The sequence below is a fragment of the Phalacrocorax aristotelis genome, chromosome W (genome assembly GCF_949628215.1).
Source record: "Phalacrocorax aristotelis chromosome W, bGulAri2.1, whole genome shotgun sequence".
NCBI lineage: Eukaryota > Metazoa > Chordata > Aves > Suliformes > Phalacrocoracidae > Phalacrocorax > Phalacrocorax aristotelis.
Window position 1 is genome coordinate 29031709 of NC_134310.1, and position 14232 is coordinate 29045940.

The window sequence follows — 14232 nt, forward strand, 5'->3', positions numbered from 1 at the left end:
CAAGGGGATTTTACAGCTGGGATGCTCTGAATGTGCCTGGCTCCAGCTGCGAGCAGGGCCAAGGTCACCGGGGCTCTGCCTAGGCACTGAATATAAGAGCTGTGGGGGAATCACCCCCGCGGCGCAGGACAGCCTGGGGTCCCCTTGCTCCCGAGATGCCCCTCGAGGGCGGCCCCAGCAAAGGAGACACGAGAGCCTGGCTCAGCTCTCAAAAGCAGCCGAAGCTTTTATTTCATCTACGTCCAGCTCACGAGCACCGGGGCTGCAGGAAGCCCTGAGCCGGTGCTCGGCCGGGCAGGTGCAGGGGACGGTGCCCACCCAGCACCTCCCCGCTCCCGGCATCAGCCGCTTCTGCATGAAGCCAAGCGCTACGGAGCTGCCCCGGCCCCGGGCTCGGGGCGTACGGCACTCTGCTCACCCGGCAGTGGCCCCATGGGGTGGCCAGCGGCGAGTGGGTGCATGCGGGTGCTGGAGGGGCTGCGGGTGCCCCCCCAGCTGTCTATGTTGCATGAAGCTGAGCCCAGTGCCCCCAGTCCTTGCCCTGAGCCAAGGTGGGATTTTTGGGGGCAGGGGGATGCCATGGCAGGTCAGCTCCCCCACAGAGACCTGCCTGCCCCGTGATGCCTGTTGTCTGCAGCATCTCCCGGGGTGGGGGTCAGTGCTGCGCAGCCCTGGGGACCCTGGGCATGAGGACAAGGACATCGGGGGCTCAAGCCTGCTTTGCTCTGGCTGGGCCTTTAGCACATGCAATACGCTGATTGATAAGCAATAACTGCAACGAGCTGGGGAGCTGGCCCTGGATCTGAGCGCAGGCTCCCGGCTGGGTGACTGAAGTCTCTCCCCTCCTGCTGCCTCAGTTTCCCCAAGTGTCACCGGGCTTTGTCCACAGCCTGCAGCGCAGCAGCCGCACCAGCATCGCACGGGCACCTCTCCCAGTCCAATGCAGGAGCTGCCCGCAGCTCCCCACGCTGCCACGTCCCGGGAGGCAGCGCCACCAGGGAGCCCAGCACAAGCGGGGTGTCCCCGGCAAAGTCTGGGGGTGCTCCTGGTGAGGGTGAGCCTCACACACGATTGGGGTGCCCCCCACCCAGCGCCTTCTCCGGGGCAGCCTCACCAGCCTTCTTGAAGCAATAAACCCCAAAAAGCTTATACTTCTTGTCCGGGAAACCCAGGTTGCGCACGCCAGGCTCCCGGCCCCCACAGCGCGCCCGGGGGTTGACGATGGGGTAGCGGATGCTGCCGTCCTCCAGCCAGCCGGCCTCGCAGCGGTCCAGCAGCTGGATCTTCCAGGCGGCGTAGAGCTGCCCCACCTTGGCCATGGCCGCCCCGTTGTTCTTGCAGGCCTGCACCGCCTCGGCGTAGCTCAGCTTGCGGTACGTCTTCAAGAAGTAGACTTTGCCTGGGGGGGGGGACACGACGGTCACAGAGTGGGGGCTGTTGGGGACAGGGACCCGGCTGCAGCACCGGCACCCGGCAGGGTGGGATGGGGAAGGGATGGGACTACAAGCCTTGCGGACACCCCCCCCAACACATTTTTGGAGGGGCCAGAGGAAGCAACTGGGCAGGTGGGCTCTGGGGAGCCACCGCTGTGGTGCGGGCAGATTTATGGGGGCTGCGCGGCGGCGGTCGGTGATGGCTCCTCGTGGCGATTACACCCGCTATTTATCCTGCCTGCCACCATTAAACAAACATCGGCAGAGCCCCGCCACGCGGTCCTGCCAGCGGGAGGAATTTACACAGCCCGGGAGCCCTCCCGGCTCCCATCTGTCTTGCATGGCCCCGGCCTCATCCATCACCCGTCCCGGTTGCTGCTGCAATTACCTCGTCCCCTGCTCCTGCCCAGGGAAGGTGGGTCTTGCTAAAACCGGGTGCCCCAGCCCCAAAGGTGGTGGGGCCAGATCCTGTTCCTTTCTGGGAGTCCCCAGCACTGAACCCCCTCTTGATGCATCGGGGAGCTCAGGGAAGGCACATGCAGCTGCGTCCTGCTCTCACCCAGAGCCGAGCATCTTCCTGGACCATCATGGGAACCTCCCCCAACCCTGCCAAGCAAAACCAGGGAGCTGGGTGCTCCGTGCCTCAGTTTCCCCCTTGCCATTACCATTGAGGTTGGAGGTGAAGCAGAATGCATCATAGTGCTCGCTCTCCTTGTGCCGGTAGCCGTAGTTGCGTACCCCCACCGGCGTGTCCTTGCGGCCGCACTCCTCCCGTGGCCGGGAGATGGGGTACTGCACTGAGCCATCCTCCAGCCAGCCGGCGTTGCACCAGTCCATGCCCTCCAGCCAGGCCTGGTGCAGCTGGTCGTGCGAGGCCAGGATGCCGTCCTGCTCCAGGCACGCCTGCTGCGCCTCGTGGAAGTTCAGGGTGTAGCGACCCAGGCGCGGGTGATAGGGGAAGATCACGCCTGGGGGAATGGAGAGGAGGGCTGGGGTGGGGTGGGGGTCTCCCCCCCTTATTTTGTAGGTGCACTCAAGGAATGGGGTCATCAGCACAAGGCATGAGGAGCCAGTGGGGAACGGGGGCAGCTGAGGGCTGGGAGACCCACCACAAAGCCCAGGGCAGCTGAGCTGCCATCATCCCTGCTCGGGGAGTCTGGGTGCTCCAGGCTTTGCTCAGTAGCCCCAAACCTTCCCCACCCTGTGACTGCAGGGACCCCCATGGCAGCCGCAGGCTCCAGGAGCTGCTGCTCTGGGATGTGGGGACATCAGTGGTGCCCGTGTGGGGTCTCAGCCAAGCCCCGGCATCCCCGGAGTGAGCCCGTACTGGCCAAGCCACGCAGCTGTGCCTCCTGAACCCCCAAAAAAGGGTTTTCCTCCCTTCCTGGCATCCCCAGCTGCAGCAGCCTGTCCCAATGGGCTCGGAGCCATGCACAGCATCAACACTGCTGCCACATCCCGGTCCCCCCCGGTGCTTTACGAGGCCATGCCACTATCTATCTCCGGCATTTATTAGCTGCCAGTGTGTAAACCTGGAGCAACAATAAAAGCCAATAACAGAGGCAATAAACCATGGCACACGCCAGGAAAAACAACCGGCCGTAAAGCAGGACCGAGCCCAGCTCGGGGATGCAGCACTGAGAACGTGTCCTGGCCATCCCGCGTGGGACATGGAGACACCCGGGGTCCTCCCCGCCCCCATCCCTCCTCCCTGCCATGGCTGTGCCCCTACCTTCGAGGTCCAGCTTGACCATGCCGGTGTCATCCTCGAGCTCGTTGGTGACCTCGCACTCGTAGCGGCCGTAGTCTTGCAGGGTGACGTTGCGGATGATGAGCGAGGCGTCGCCGAAGCCATCCTCCTGCAGAGCCGTGCGGCCGCGGTAGCTGCCGAACGCCCGCCGCGCCTTCCCCAGCGCCACGAAGACATCCACGAAGGCCATCGGCTCCGTCACCTTGGTCCACTTGAGGCGGATCTCGGCCGGGTCGTGGGCGGACACGTCGTAGTGGTACCGGCAGGGCAGGATGATGGTGCCACCCCGGTGCGTCACCACCTTCCCCGGGGCCGTTTGCACAACCACGGCCCCGCTGTCACCCTCTGCAAGTGACACCGACCTCAAGGGAGTCGCTGTCCCCAAGCCCACCCCTGCCTCCCCCCGGGCAGTGCTGGCACATGGGCAGGACCCACAGTGGGGCCGAGGCAGGCTGGGGGAATGGCACAGGTGCAGGGACCACCTTTGGGGTGAATTTCCCTCTTTTGGGGGCTTTGCAAACCCCAAGGAGGGTTGGGCAGCTCCTGGCTGGGGCAGGGGGAACAAAACGGATGCCCCAGAAACCCTAATCACACTTTAATGGATATTAAACCCAACAGCCCGACAGCTGCAGGACAGCTCCCCCCATCCCATCCCGGGGGTCCAGCCCAGCTCCCCGCTGCGGACCCCCGTCCCCACTCACCCATGACATGGACCACTTTCTTCCGTCCCCGGGTGCTGAGCAGTGTGTCGGAGGCGAGGATGCCGGGGAGGAGCAGCAGAGCTGCCAGGCCGGCGGCCCAGGGGCCTCGGGGATGCATCTGGGGGGAGAGCAGAGCCCCCAGGGAGAAGAGCGGTGGAGGGGAGGTCTATGAGCAAACCCACGCTCTGCCTGACCCCTGGCTTTGGCAGCCCCCCCGGCAGCAATGCTGGCCCCTAACCTGCATCCCATGGGGGCTGTGCTGGCCGGGGGAAGAAGGTGCCATCACCCACCGACACCCCGCATGGGGAAGCCCCCCGCCCCATCTCCCACCCCAAGCAGAGGGCGACAGACCGGCAGTGCTGGCTTACCCATTGTTCCCCCCCCACCCAGCATCCCAGGCCCGCAGGGACCCCCGTGCCCCCCGGCGCTGAACTCCGATTCACCCGCTCAGTTACAGGCGGGATGAATATTTCATGGCAGACGCGCCGGGCTGGATCTCTTGAGTTATTTATGTCAGCGCTGGCACATCTGGAAACTGAACTGATGGCGTGGGAGTGGGCTGCGGCTGCCAGAGCCCCCCGGAGACCCCCAGCTGCCTGCCCTGCACCACGTCCCCCACTCCCCAGGGACAGCCGGGAGGAAACGTGTGCCCGAGCCCCCCAGCTACCCAGGGGCTGCACCCCCCGCCCCCCGAGCCCCGTGTCCTCAGAGGTGTCCCAGATCCCAGCCCACGCCGCCTGGGTGGGTCCCCCCGAGTGGGTCCCCGCCCCGGTGGGAATGAGACCCCCGTGAGTATGAGGAAGGGAAGCCAGGGCTTGGCTGTGGGACAGGGGGTCAGAGATGTCCCCCCGGGGGTCCCGGTGCCCGGTCGCGGGCGGGGGGAGCGGGCCAGCCTCCCCGGGGGTCCCGGTGCCCGGTCGCGGGCGAGGGGAGCGGGGCAGTCCCTCCGGGGGTCCCGGTGCCCGGTCGCGGGCGGGGGGAGCGGGGCAGTCCCTCCGGGGGTCCCGGTGCCCGGTCGCGGGCGGGGGGAGCGGGCCAGCCTCCCCGGGGGTCCCGGTGCCCGGTCGCGGGCGAGGGGAGCGGGGCAGTCCCTCCGGGGGTCCCGGTGCCCGGTCGCGGGCGGGGGGAGCGGGCCAGCCTCCCCGGGGGTCCCGGTGCCCGGTCGCGGGCGGGGGGAGCGGGGCAGTCCCTCCGGGGGTCCCGGTGCCCGGTCGCGGGCGGGGGGAGCGGGCCAGCCTCCCCGGGGGTCCCGGTGCCCGGTCGCGGGCGGGGGGAGCGGGGCAGCCCCGGCTCTGCCCCGCCGGCGGCGCCGGGGCCGGTGCGGTGTTGCAGTGCGGGACACTGCGGCGGCAGCCCCGGGGCTGCGGGACGCCGGTGCCCGGGAGCGGGCGGCGCAGCGCGGGGGGGAACGGGGCCGGCCGCCGCCGCCGCCCCGCCGGGAGCAGCCCCTGCCCGGGCTGCCTGTACCGGGGGTCCCGTCCCGGCTCCCCGCGGCCGCCCCGCAGCCAGCGGAGCCGCCGCCGCAGCCCCCCGCACTCACCGTGTCTCCGCGGGCGCCGGTGCCGGGCCGCGGGAGGGGCCCGGCCGCAGGAGCGCTCCGGTACCGCCGGTGCTGCCGGTGCGGTTCCGCGCAGGGGGCGGCACCGGGAGCTCGGCCCGGCCCTGCCCCGGCTCCCGGTGATGCGCAGGGCCGCCGGCTCGCCAAGGTCACCGGCCCGCCCGGCCCCGGCCCCCCGGTACTGCCGGGACCCCCAGCCTGGGCTGCGGGCGGGGACCCCGCGGGGTAAAAGGAGTTTTGCCGGGTAAATCCCACCCCCCAGCCCCTGCAAGGGCAGCCCGAGCCGCCACCAGCACCCCCACCCGTGTGCACCCACACCCACCCGTGTGCACCCACACACCCACCCGTGCGCACACCCACCCACGGACACCCCTGCCCACCCACGGGCACCCCTTCCCCCGGCGTTTCCCCCCCCCCAGCCCCGCTGAGCTGCAGCAAGGGCAGGCAAGGGCAGCGCAGGCAGCGGGGGATCCCCCCAGCCCCTGCACCCCAAAGGCAGGAGGGGGCAAGGACAGGCAGCTCCTCCCGGCCCCAGCAGCGGGCAGAGGGTGGGAACCGGCAGGACCCCGCCGGATGACGTGGGGGGACGGTGCGGTGCTCCAGCCGCTGGCATGGGGTGACGTCCCCGACGGGAGCACGGACGCTGGTTCAGAATCCATACCCTCGCTCTTTATTTTGTAAACAGTGTTTTCCTGGCACAGGCCCTGCTCCTGCATCCTTCTGGCATGGCCGGGAGCGCTGGCGTGGGAGGGGGACCCTGGGGACCCGCGAGGAGGAGACCCCGACTCCCACCGATGAGACCCCTGAGCCTGGGCAAGGGCAGGGCCGTGGCTGCAGCGATGCCCCCGCAGAGCGTCCCGGCGTCCCGCCAGTGCATCCCACAGTGCTAGAGAACATGGGGGGGGGACACCGAAGCATCCCTGGGGACACCCCTGCCAGCCAGGTCCCACCGCAGGCTGCTCCGGCTGCTCTTGCAGCAGGGAGAGGGGGGGACAGGCAGCAGCCCCCCGGGGTGGGCAGGACATGTCACTGGTGCTTCTTGCCCGTGTGCAGGCTGGCAGGAGTGGCGGGCAGGAAGAAGGCAGGGCAGTGCAGGCAGCGGTAGGCCAGGAGCTGGGGGCCCAGTGCGTAGAGGACGTTGGTGAGGAGGAAGCTCCACCAGACATCTTCAGGGGTCTGGTAGGGGAAGGGCGTTCGGGTGTGCAGAGAGGAGCCCACGTGGGAGAACTGAGCCTGGGGACACAGGGCAGGGGGTGGCAGGGGGGGGGGTCTGGCAGCGACGGGCTGACCCGGTGCAGCCCACCAGCCACCAAAGGGTGTTCACAGAAGCACACTCAGCGCGTCCTATCTATAGACCTGTGGGCTTGCTCCAGCCTATTTCTGTCAAAACTAATCCCCGGCTCCATTAAGATCCACCGAGGCCAAAGTAATTATCAGGCAGCGGCGGTGGGAACTGCTCCACATGCAGCTGCGGGTACGGATCTGTATCCCCAGGCTCAGCCCCGGCCCCCCCACTTGTTCTGTCCTGACTGGGACCGAAACCCAGCCCAGGGGTCCCGCCGTCCTCCTTGCCCCACAGCCGGGGGCAGGACGATGGGGCAGCCCTCACCTGCGCGACAGCGCCGGCGAACACCAGGCTCCAGTCGGGCAGCCAGGAGCAGCCGGGCAGCACCAGCCCGTAGATGCAGAGGCAGAAGAAGGGGAGGACGTAGAACATGTAGATCAGCATCTGGGGGTGACATGGAGAGGGTCACCCTGTCCCCAGTGGCATGGGGGGGCTCCAGCCCCACCTCGGCCCCACTCACCTGCACTTTGGGGTAGGCGACGGGGTCACGCAGGTACGGCTCGTGCTGGTAGATGTACTCGAAGCACGAGTCGGCAGGACAGTCCAAAACCACCTGGGGATGTGGAGAGTGAAGGGGAGGTGGGCATGGGGCAGATGCACCCGCTCTGCCACCCCCGCATGCCCTCCGGGACCCCCTGCGGGGACCCAGCACTCACCATCCCCCTGAAGAAGGTGAACGCAGCAGTGAGGAGCAGGACCAGGACCAGCCCCATGTCCTGGGGCCGCTGGTACAGGCGCTTGCATTGCTCTTCTGCAACCTGGGAGAGGGAAAATGCTGTATTTTTGGCTCCACACCCTGTGGTCCAGCCCCGGCGGGGGGATAAGGCTGATGGCTCCTGGTGCAGCTCCCCGTAGAGCCCCTGTCCTGGCTCCAGCTCCCCACTCACCTTCTCAGGGCTGAGGCACGGCAGGGCCTTGGGCTGCTGGAAGAGCCTCACCCCGGCCCAGATGGGGATGAGGACGTAGGGCAGGTTGAGGAGGAAGGCAGGGCTGAGGTCGGAGCTGTACTTCCCTGGGAAAAGAGAGCCTGTGGTAGGCACGGCAGAGCGCTCAGCGCCCAGGACCAGTACCCACTGCTTGTCCCCAGGTCAGCTCCTTCCTCCTCTGCCCACGGGACAAGTGCCTGGGAGCAAACCCGCCGGACCGGGAGGGGGATGGAGGCAGCCTGGAGGCATCAGCGAGGGCTGGATATCCCCACCATCCCCCAGCTGCTGGCAGAGCTCTGCACCCCCATACCTATCAGGTTCCCAAGCAGGAAGACGACAATGCTCATCATCAGAGAGCCCAGCCAGAAGAGACCCAGGTTCCTGTAGCTCTTTCTGCAGAGACACCAGGATCAGACACCCCTGCCAGGCTCAGAGCTCCCCTCCACACAAAATTCAGGTCCCTCCCACCCTCCCCCGAGCCCCTCCGACTCCCCGCTGCCATCCCTGCTCACCTCTGGCCGATGGCCGCGATCATGGCGAGGTAGAGCCCGTAGTGGATGATGCCATCCCAGTAACAGATCATGATGCCGTGCGCCGTGCGCAGGTAGGGCTCGCCCTGCCCGTTTGGAAGATAGGGGATCATATGGAGTGGGGGCAAATACCTTCCCACACCCCCTCCCCAGGGAACCCCGCGGGGGCCGGGCTGCTCTGTGCATGGTCCCCCCACCGCAGGAGCAGCTTCAGGAGCAGGAGCAGCATCTGTGCTTGCCCCGGGTGCACGGGGCTGCTCATCGCATGGCTGGGGTGGGTGGGAGCCCGAGGTGGGGTGAGGTGGTACCTCTCTGACGTAGACCTCCACGAAGCCAGAAATGTAGCCATCCTCCTCCAGCGAGATGATCAGGTCGATGGCAGAGGTGAAGGAGAACACCACGAACACTGCGGGGGAGCGAGCCAGCTCTGAGCGCGTCCCACGGATTTCCCCAAATCGCAGATCTCCCCTCCATGCCCCAGCATGGGATCAGTCCCCACACTCCGGGGCGGGACTCACCGCAGAAAAGAGGGTCCTGGAAGTGGCTCCCTCCGCTTACGAAGATGATGGAGATGAGGCCGATGAGCACCAGCACCCCCGTCAGCATCAGCGGCAGTGGGCTGCTGCAAAACAAGGGGATGGGCTCAAGCACCCCAAGCACAGTCAGGGGGTGAAGCCCCGTTTCTGCTTTGCCCCCACAGATTTTGACAGGTCTCCACCAAAGCAGGGGGACTGGCAGGATCTGACCCCGCACCCCTGGCACAGGTGGGGTCCCACAGCAGCACAGGGTGCTGCCCATCCTCGGGACGGGGTGAAATGGCTCCTCCAGGGTCTGAAATAACCCCGGGGAGGTCAAGCCTTGAGTAAAGCTTGGTCTGACACCCAGACACAGATGGGGAAGGGGCTGCCTCGCCAAGGCCCCTATGCCAGAGCGGGGAGAAGCCCCAGGATGGCCAACCCTCTCCCTCGCCAGGCGATGAGTGGGTGTTACAAGAGACTGCGGAAACCAGTTCTATTGGGTTTGCGTGGCCAGGTCTGGGTAGCAGGGGAGCTACAGGGGTGGCTTCTGTGAGAAGCTGCCAGAAGCTTCCCCCGTGTCTGACAGTCAACACCAGCTGGCTCCGAGACGGACCCGCCGCTGGCCAAGGCCAAGTCCCTCAGGGACGGTGGCAGCGCCTCTGGGATAATGTAGTTAAGGAGTGGGAGGAACCTGTGCAGCTGCAGCTGGAGAGAGGAGTGAGCGTGTGTGATAGGAACAGCCCTGCAGACACCAAGGTCATAGGAGGAGGGGAGGAGGTGATCCAGGCGTGAGAGCAGAGGTTCCCCCGCAGCCCGTGGGGGCTAGCGGCGGGGCAGGGATCCCCCTGCAGCCCGTGAAGGGCCCGATGCTGGAGCAGGTGGATGCCCAAAGTGGGGGTATGGGCTGTGACCCCGTGGGAAGCCCTCCTGGAAGGACCTGTGGCCCCACGGGGGACCCGCGCTGGAGCAGTCTGTGAAGGACTGTCTCCCGTGGCGGGAGGAGTGTGAGGAGTCCTCCCCCTGAGGAGGAAGGAGCAGCAGAGACAGCGTGTGATGGACTGACCACAGCCCCCGTTCCCCGTCCTGCTGCACTGTTGGGGGGAGGAGGGAGAGAAATCAGGAGTGAAATTGAGCCCAGGAAGAAGGGAGGGGTGGGGGGAAGGTGTTTTAAGATCCATTTTTATTTCTCATTACCTTACTCTGATTTGATTGGTAATAAATTAAATTAATTTTCCCCAAGTTGAATATATTTTTGCCCATGATGGTAGCTGGTGAGTGATCTCTCCCTGCCCTTAACTCAACCCACAAGCCTTGTTTTATTTTCTCTCCCCTGTCCAGCTGAGGGCCGTGATGGAGCGGCTCTGGTGGGCAGCAGGTGTCCAGCCAGGGCCAACCCACCACACCAGTCATGAAGCAAATCAGTAACGAGGAGAAAGATACTGAAAAGGGGTCCTAAGAGAGTGAAGAAGTTGTAGGGAAATCTATTGCGAGGTTGTTGCATCCCCTCCGAGAAGCACTTGCGTCAGCTGGAAGAGCTACAGCTCTGGTCCAGCCAATGCTCCAGCTATGAAACACAGAAAACATGATGGTATTTGTCACTCAAGCCTTTAACTCTGCTACCAAAGAGGAAGAAAAGGCACAGGCGTGGCTGACTGTCTGCACAGACACTGGTGGCAACGGCTTATCCCAGAGAAACACCCAAGCACAACCCCGAGCGTCCCTGCCCCAGGGGCCCCCGGCTGAGAACAGCTCACGTCTCATTTAGAGGAGGCTGCGACAACGCCCGGCTCCTGTTCGCCTGGTGCAGGCGGGAATTGCTCTTCCAGGGACAGGGACGGGGCCGGGAAGTGCAAGACCCTGCGCCCAGGGGCAGGACGGGCATCGTAGTGGCACCGAGTGAGGCTGAGCTTGTCCTCACCACGTGCTCTAAGCATCCAAACCCAGCACAGATACTCTTGGGAAAAAAACCCCAAACTTCAAAACAATCACATAATTGAAGTGTCACCACCTAAGTGCATTATTACTAGTGTATAATTAATTACTACACAACTAATTACTCCCACAGAATGATTAATTCAAAATTAAAATACAGATGCTGCGGTGGAATGGCACAACGCCGGGCTCCTCCGGTCACCACGAGACGTGGCCGTGTGCGTGACGAGGCTCGAGACATGCCAACACGTGCCGGCACCGGGGCCACCCCCCGCACACGTCCCAGCACACTGGGGTGCTGTGCTCAGGGCCCCCACCTCACCCTGCCAGGCTGAGGGGCTTCGAGGCCACCATCGCTCGTCCTGCAGCAGGGACTGATTAAGAAACAGGGGGATGTACCCCCTCCGCACCCCCTGCAACGCCTGCGCAGGAGGATAATATTGCCCTGGGGCTTCATTCTGGGGGGCAGGCTGGAGGGGGTCAGTGCTCCCCACAGCTACACACGGTTTCCACCCGGTGCCGCATCGTGCAGGAGGGCTGCTGGATCCCAGAGATCTGGGCTGCGACAGCGCGGTGCCGCGCGGGACGGAAGGGCGAGAGGAGACCAAAAAGATGGGAATGAAAATCGGGAGATCTTTAAGTTTATCAGGAGGCCAGGAAAGCCCCGGCTCTGCGATTAATAGAGGCTTGGCTGAAAGCCCTCCCTGCTGGTAAAGCAAAAGCAGAAATTAGCTATAAAAAGGAATGGATAACAACCGGGAAAAGGAGGGTGAGGAGGTCTTTCAGGATAGAAAGGGCAGTAAAGTGCTGAAAGAACACAAGGGGAAAATTCATAGCGGGCAGGTCCTGGGGTGTGAGACTAGAAATAGGAGAAAAACAACCGGCCAGGGTGTGGTTTTACATAAAAGAGAAATAAAGCACGTCAGGCAGCGGTGGGGCTCTGGCCCGCTCGCCGGGGAGGGACCCCGGCTGGCACCGAATCCCCCAACGCGAGGGCGAGGGCCGGCCGGGGACGTGCCGAGCAGCCAGAGCGCGGCGGGGTTGGGGTGTCGCTCAGCAGTTAAAACCGAAAGCGGGGCTGTTATCAGGCAGCGTGACGCTGGCGATGATGAGGCGGGCATGGAGGGGTGGCATCGGCCACACTGGGACACGCCAGCGGCCGAGTTGCCAGGGGGGTCGCTCTGGGAGGGGAAGATGGGGCTTGGAGGGGTCCCCAGCACCTTGGGAGGCATGGCTGCGTATGGAGGGGACACCCGGTGTCGGGGTCTGGTCCCTCTGGCCTGGGGGGCTGCGCTGGGGCCAGGCAGCTGGAGGGGGATGCTCGTTAATCAGGGAGGTGCTGAGCACCCTAATCCCCGGGGGGATTCGGGCGTTGGCGAGCCCTGTTACGCTCCGTGTTGTGCAATGAGCCTGAGCAACCCTGCTGCGCGTCTATTCACTGATAACGGGATTTAAAAGTCATAAAGGCGGCCATGAACCACGTCGGCAAAGCCCCGGCCCGCAGCCACCTTTCCGGGGGCTCAGCCGGGGCAGAAGCACCTGGACTGAGCCCCCCACCCTGGGCTGGGCCGCACCACTCCCCCCAGCCCCAGGAGGGACCCAGCACCCCGCCCTGGCCACCGCTCTCCCCTCTCCAGGTCCGGAGGGGACCCAGTGGCCCATCCCAGGTGGGATGGCTCCCACCACCCAACAGAGCCTCATCCTGGGTCAGTCCACATGTTCCCACCCGGTCCCAGACCGGACCCAGCATCCAGGACCGGGGGAGGACAGGAGCCAGCCCCCTGCCCCGAGCCAGACCGCAGCACCCCAGCCCCAGAGCTTCGCCCCCGTGCCCGCACTCACTCTGCCAAGGCGGTCGCACTGTTGATGCCAAAGGCCACGGGGATGGCGAGCAGGGAAGGGGTGAGCACGCCCGGTGCAGCGGGGAGCTGCATCCCCGGCCCGGCCGCCGCCGCCACCGGAGCCCGCGGACTTCGGCCCCGCGGCTGGCGAACAGGCAGCGCCCTTAAAGCGCAAGAGCCGCCCGGGCTCCCCGGGGGGAGGAAGGCCAGGGGTCCCGGCGGGGGAGCAGGCAGCAGCTGAACATGGGTGTCTCCATACGCGGGTCCGTGCCGGTCTCTGCGCTCGAGGGCTGCTGCGAGAAACGGCACTAAGGGCTGCGGGGGAAGGATAAAACCACTCCAGAAGAGGCTTTGAAAGCTCGGGGACTGGTTTTTGGTTTTTTTTTTTTTTCCTAATTCATTATGGAAACCTTAAGTACTTAAAAGAGCCAAGAAGACGCACCTCTTCAGATCTGCAAGAGGGAGAGAGAAGGAGCGAAGCACATGAAAGCCAACACTTCATCCCTGCCTTTAATAATGAATTGAACTGAGCGGAGAGCAGGAGTTTCAAGGTCTCTGCATGCAGCTGGGAGCCCAGCATTCCCCTGACTTTCCCCTCTCATGCTTCGTGCTCAAAACACGAGCGTTTACCTCCCCACCAGCCCGGGGAGAGACCTGGCTCAGCAGTCCAGAACCGAGCACACACTTAGAAACTTCCATGGTACTTAGCAGCCTCCCAACGCGGCCGCTCAACCTTTCCCCTTCCCCACTAAGCCTTCAGGAACCTGCCACTGCGTCACGTCACTCTTTTGCCCTCTTGCTTCAGAGTCCGGGGGCTGAATCGGCCGCCCTGCACTTTGCCCTGGGCTTGTTCGTCGTTCCCCCGCGCGGGAGGAAGCTGAACGCACCCCTTGTGCTTCGTCAGCATGGAAGTTACGAGCTCATCACTGACGAGGAAAGGCTCATTCAGCCTCTGGCAAAGGGAGCGCACCTGAGAGCAAGGAGGGTGTTCAGCCTCCGGGACTCAGTAATGAGACGTGGCTGAGAAACCACCCACCAGCCCTACTTGTACAGGAAGATGTAGGAAAAGCGTGACAACCTGTAAAAAACAAAAAGGGGTGTGTGTAAAACCAGGTAACCTGGGGTGACTGGAAGAATTAACCTTCAAATCTTCCCAAACCCTCTACAGGCATCGCTTCAGCCTCCCAGCTCCTCCAACAGCCGCTCGGGGCAAGTAAGCCCCAAGCCCTTTTGCTCTCCCTGGCCGGGTCATTCCGCAGCGTCCCCCCCGCCACGCTCGCTCGGTCACACGCGTGTTCACGCGGGCCGGGCAGCTGGCACGGGGTTTGCCCGTCGGGCACCGGGAATTTACTATTTGATCTAAAAAAGCCCAACGTCGGTGACCTTCTGGGCACGCCGCAGCAGCCGCCCCGTTGATTTGGTTTCTGAAGAGTAAATCCCCGCTTTGCGGCGAATGATGGCGAGGACCGCGCTGAACGGCTCGCCGGGTTTCTGCAGAACTGACCCCTGCCCGCGGCTCCCGGCCGCAGGGCACAGGGAACAGTGTGTGACTTAAAATGCCGTAAGAGATAAAAACACCAGAGCAAAGCACCTATTGATGAACACGGTTATCAAGAGAAGGGGCTCAGGAAGACCAAGGCCGCTGCGTTGAAATAAAGGACTAAAACAACTTTTGCCAACACGACATCAACGAAGCAC

At 64.6% G+C, this 14232-nt stretch overlaps 2 protein-coding genes across 4 annotated transcripts; both read right to left on the bottom strand.

Moving 5' to 3' along the window:
- Positions 1 to 201: 201 nt before the first annotated feature.
- HAPLN4 (hyaluronan and proteoglycan link protein 4) lies at positions 202 to 5529 on the bottom strand. 2 transcript variants are annotated; one of them, XM_075077245.1, is made up of 5 exons: positions 5425 to 5529; positions 3885 to 4002; positions 3166 to 3528; positions 2099 to 2401; positions 202 to 1399 (listed from the first exon to the last, which is right to left on the bottom strand). In XM_075077245.1, exons 2-5 carry the CDS (start codon positions 4000 to 4002, stop codon positions 1062 to 1064), a joined length of 1122 nt encoding a protein of 373 aa, XP_074933346.1. In that variant the 5' UTR covers positions 5425 to 5529; the 3' UTR covers positions 202 to 1061. The 2 variants fall into 2 exon arrangements, with proteins under 2 accessions (XP_074933346.1, XP_074933345.1); XM_075077244.1 differs by lacking the exon at positions 5425 to 5529 and adding an exon at positions 4328 to 4524.
- Positions 5530 to 6089: 560 nt separating this feature from the next.
- Positions 6090 to 12694, bottom strand: TM6SF2 (transmembrane 6 superfamily member 2). 2 transcript variants are annotated; one of them, XM_075077930.1, is made up of 10 exons: positions 12536 to 12694; positions 8762 to 8862; positions 8552 to 8649; positions 8226 to 8329; positions 8024 to 8106; positions 7675 to 7799; positions 7444 to 7545; positions 7248 to 7340; positions 7052 to 7171; positions 6090 to 6675 (listed from the first exon to the last, which is right to left on the bottom strand). In XM_075077930.1, exons 1-10 carry the CDS (start codon positions 12625 to 12627, stop codon positions 6469 to 6471), a joined length of 1125 nt encoding a protein of 374 aa, XP_074934031.1. In that variant the 5' UTR covers positions 12628 to 12694; the 3' UTR covers positions 6090 to 6468. The 2 variants fall into 2 exon arrangements, with proteins under 2 accessions (XP_074934031.1, XP_074934030.1); XM_075077929.1 differs by having other exon boundaries at positions 8762 to 8865; positions 12536 to 12693.
- Positions 12695 to 14232: the final 1538 nt, after the last annotated feature.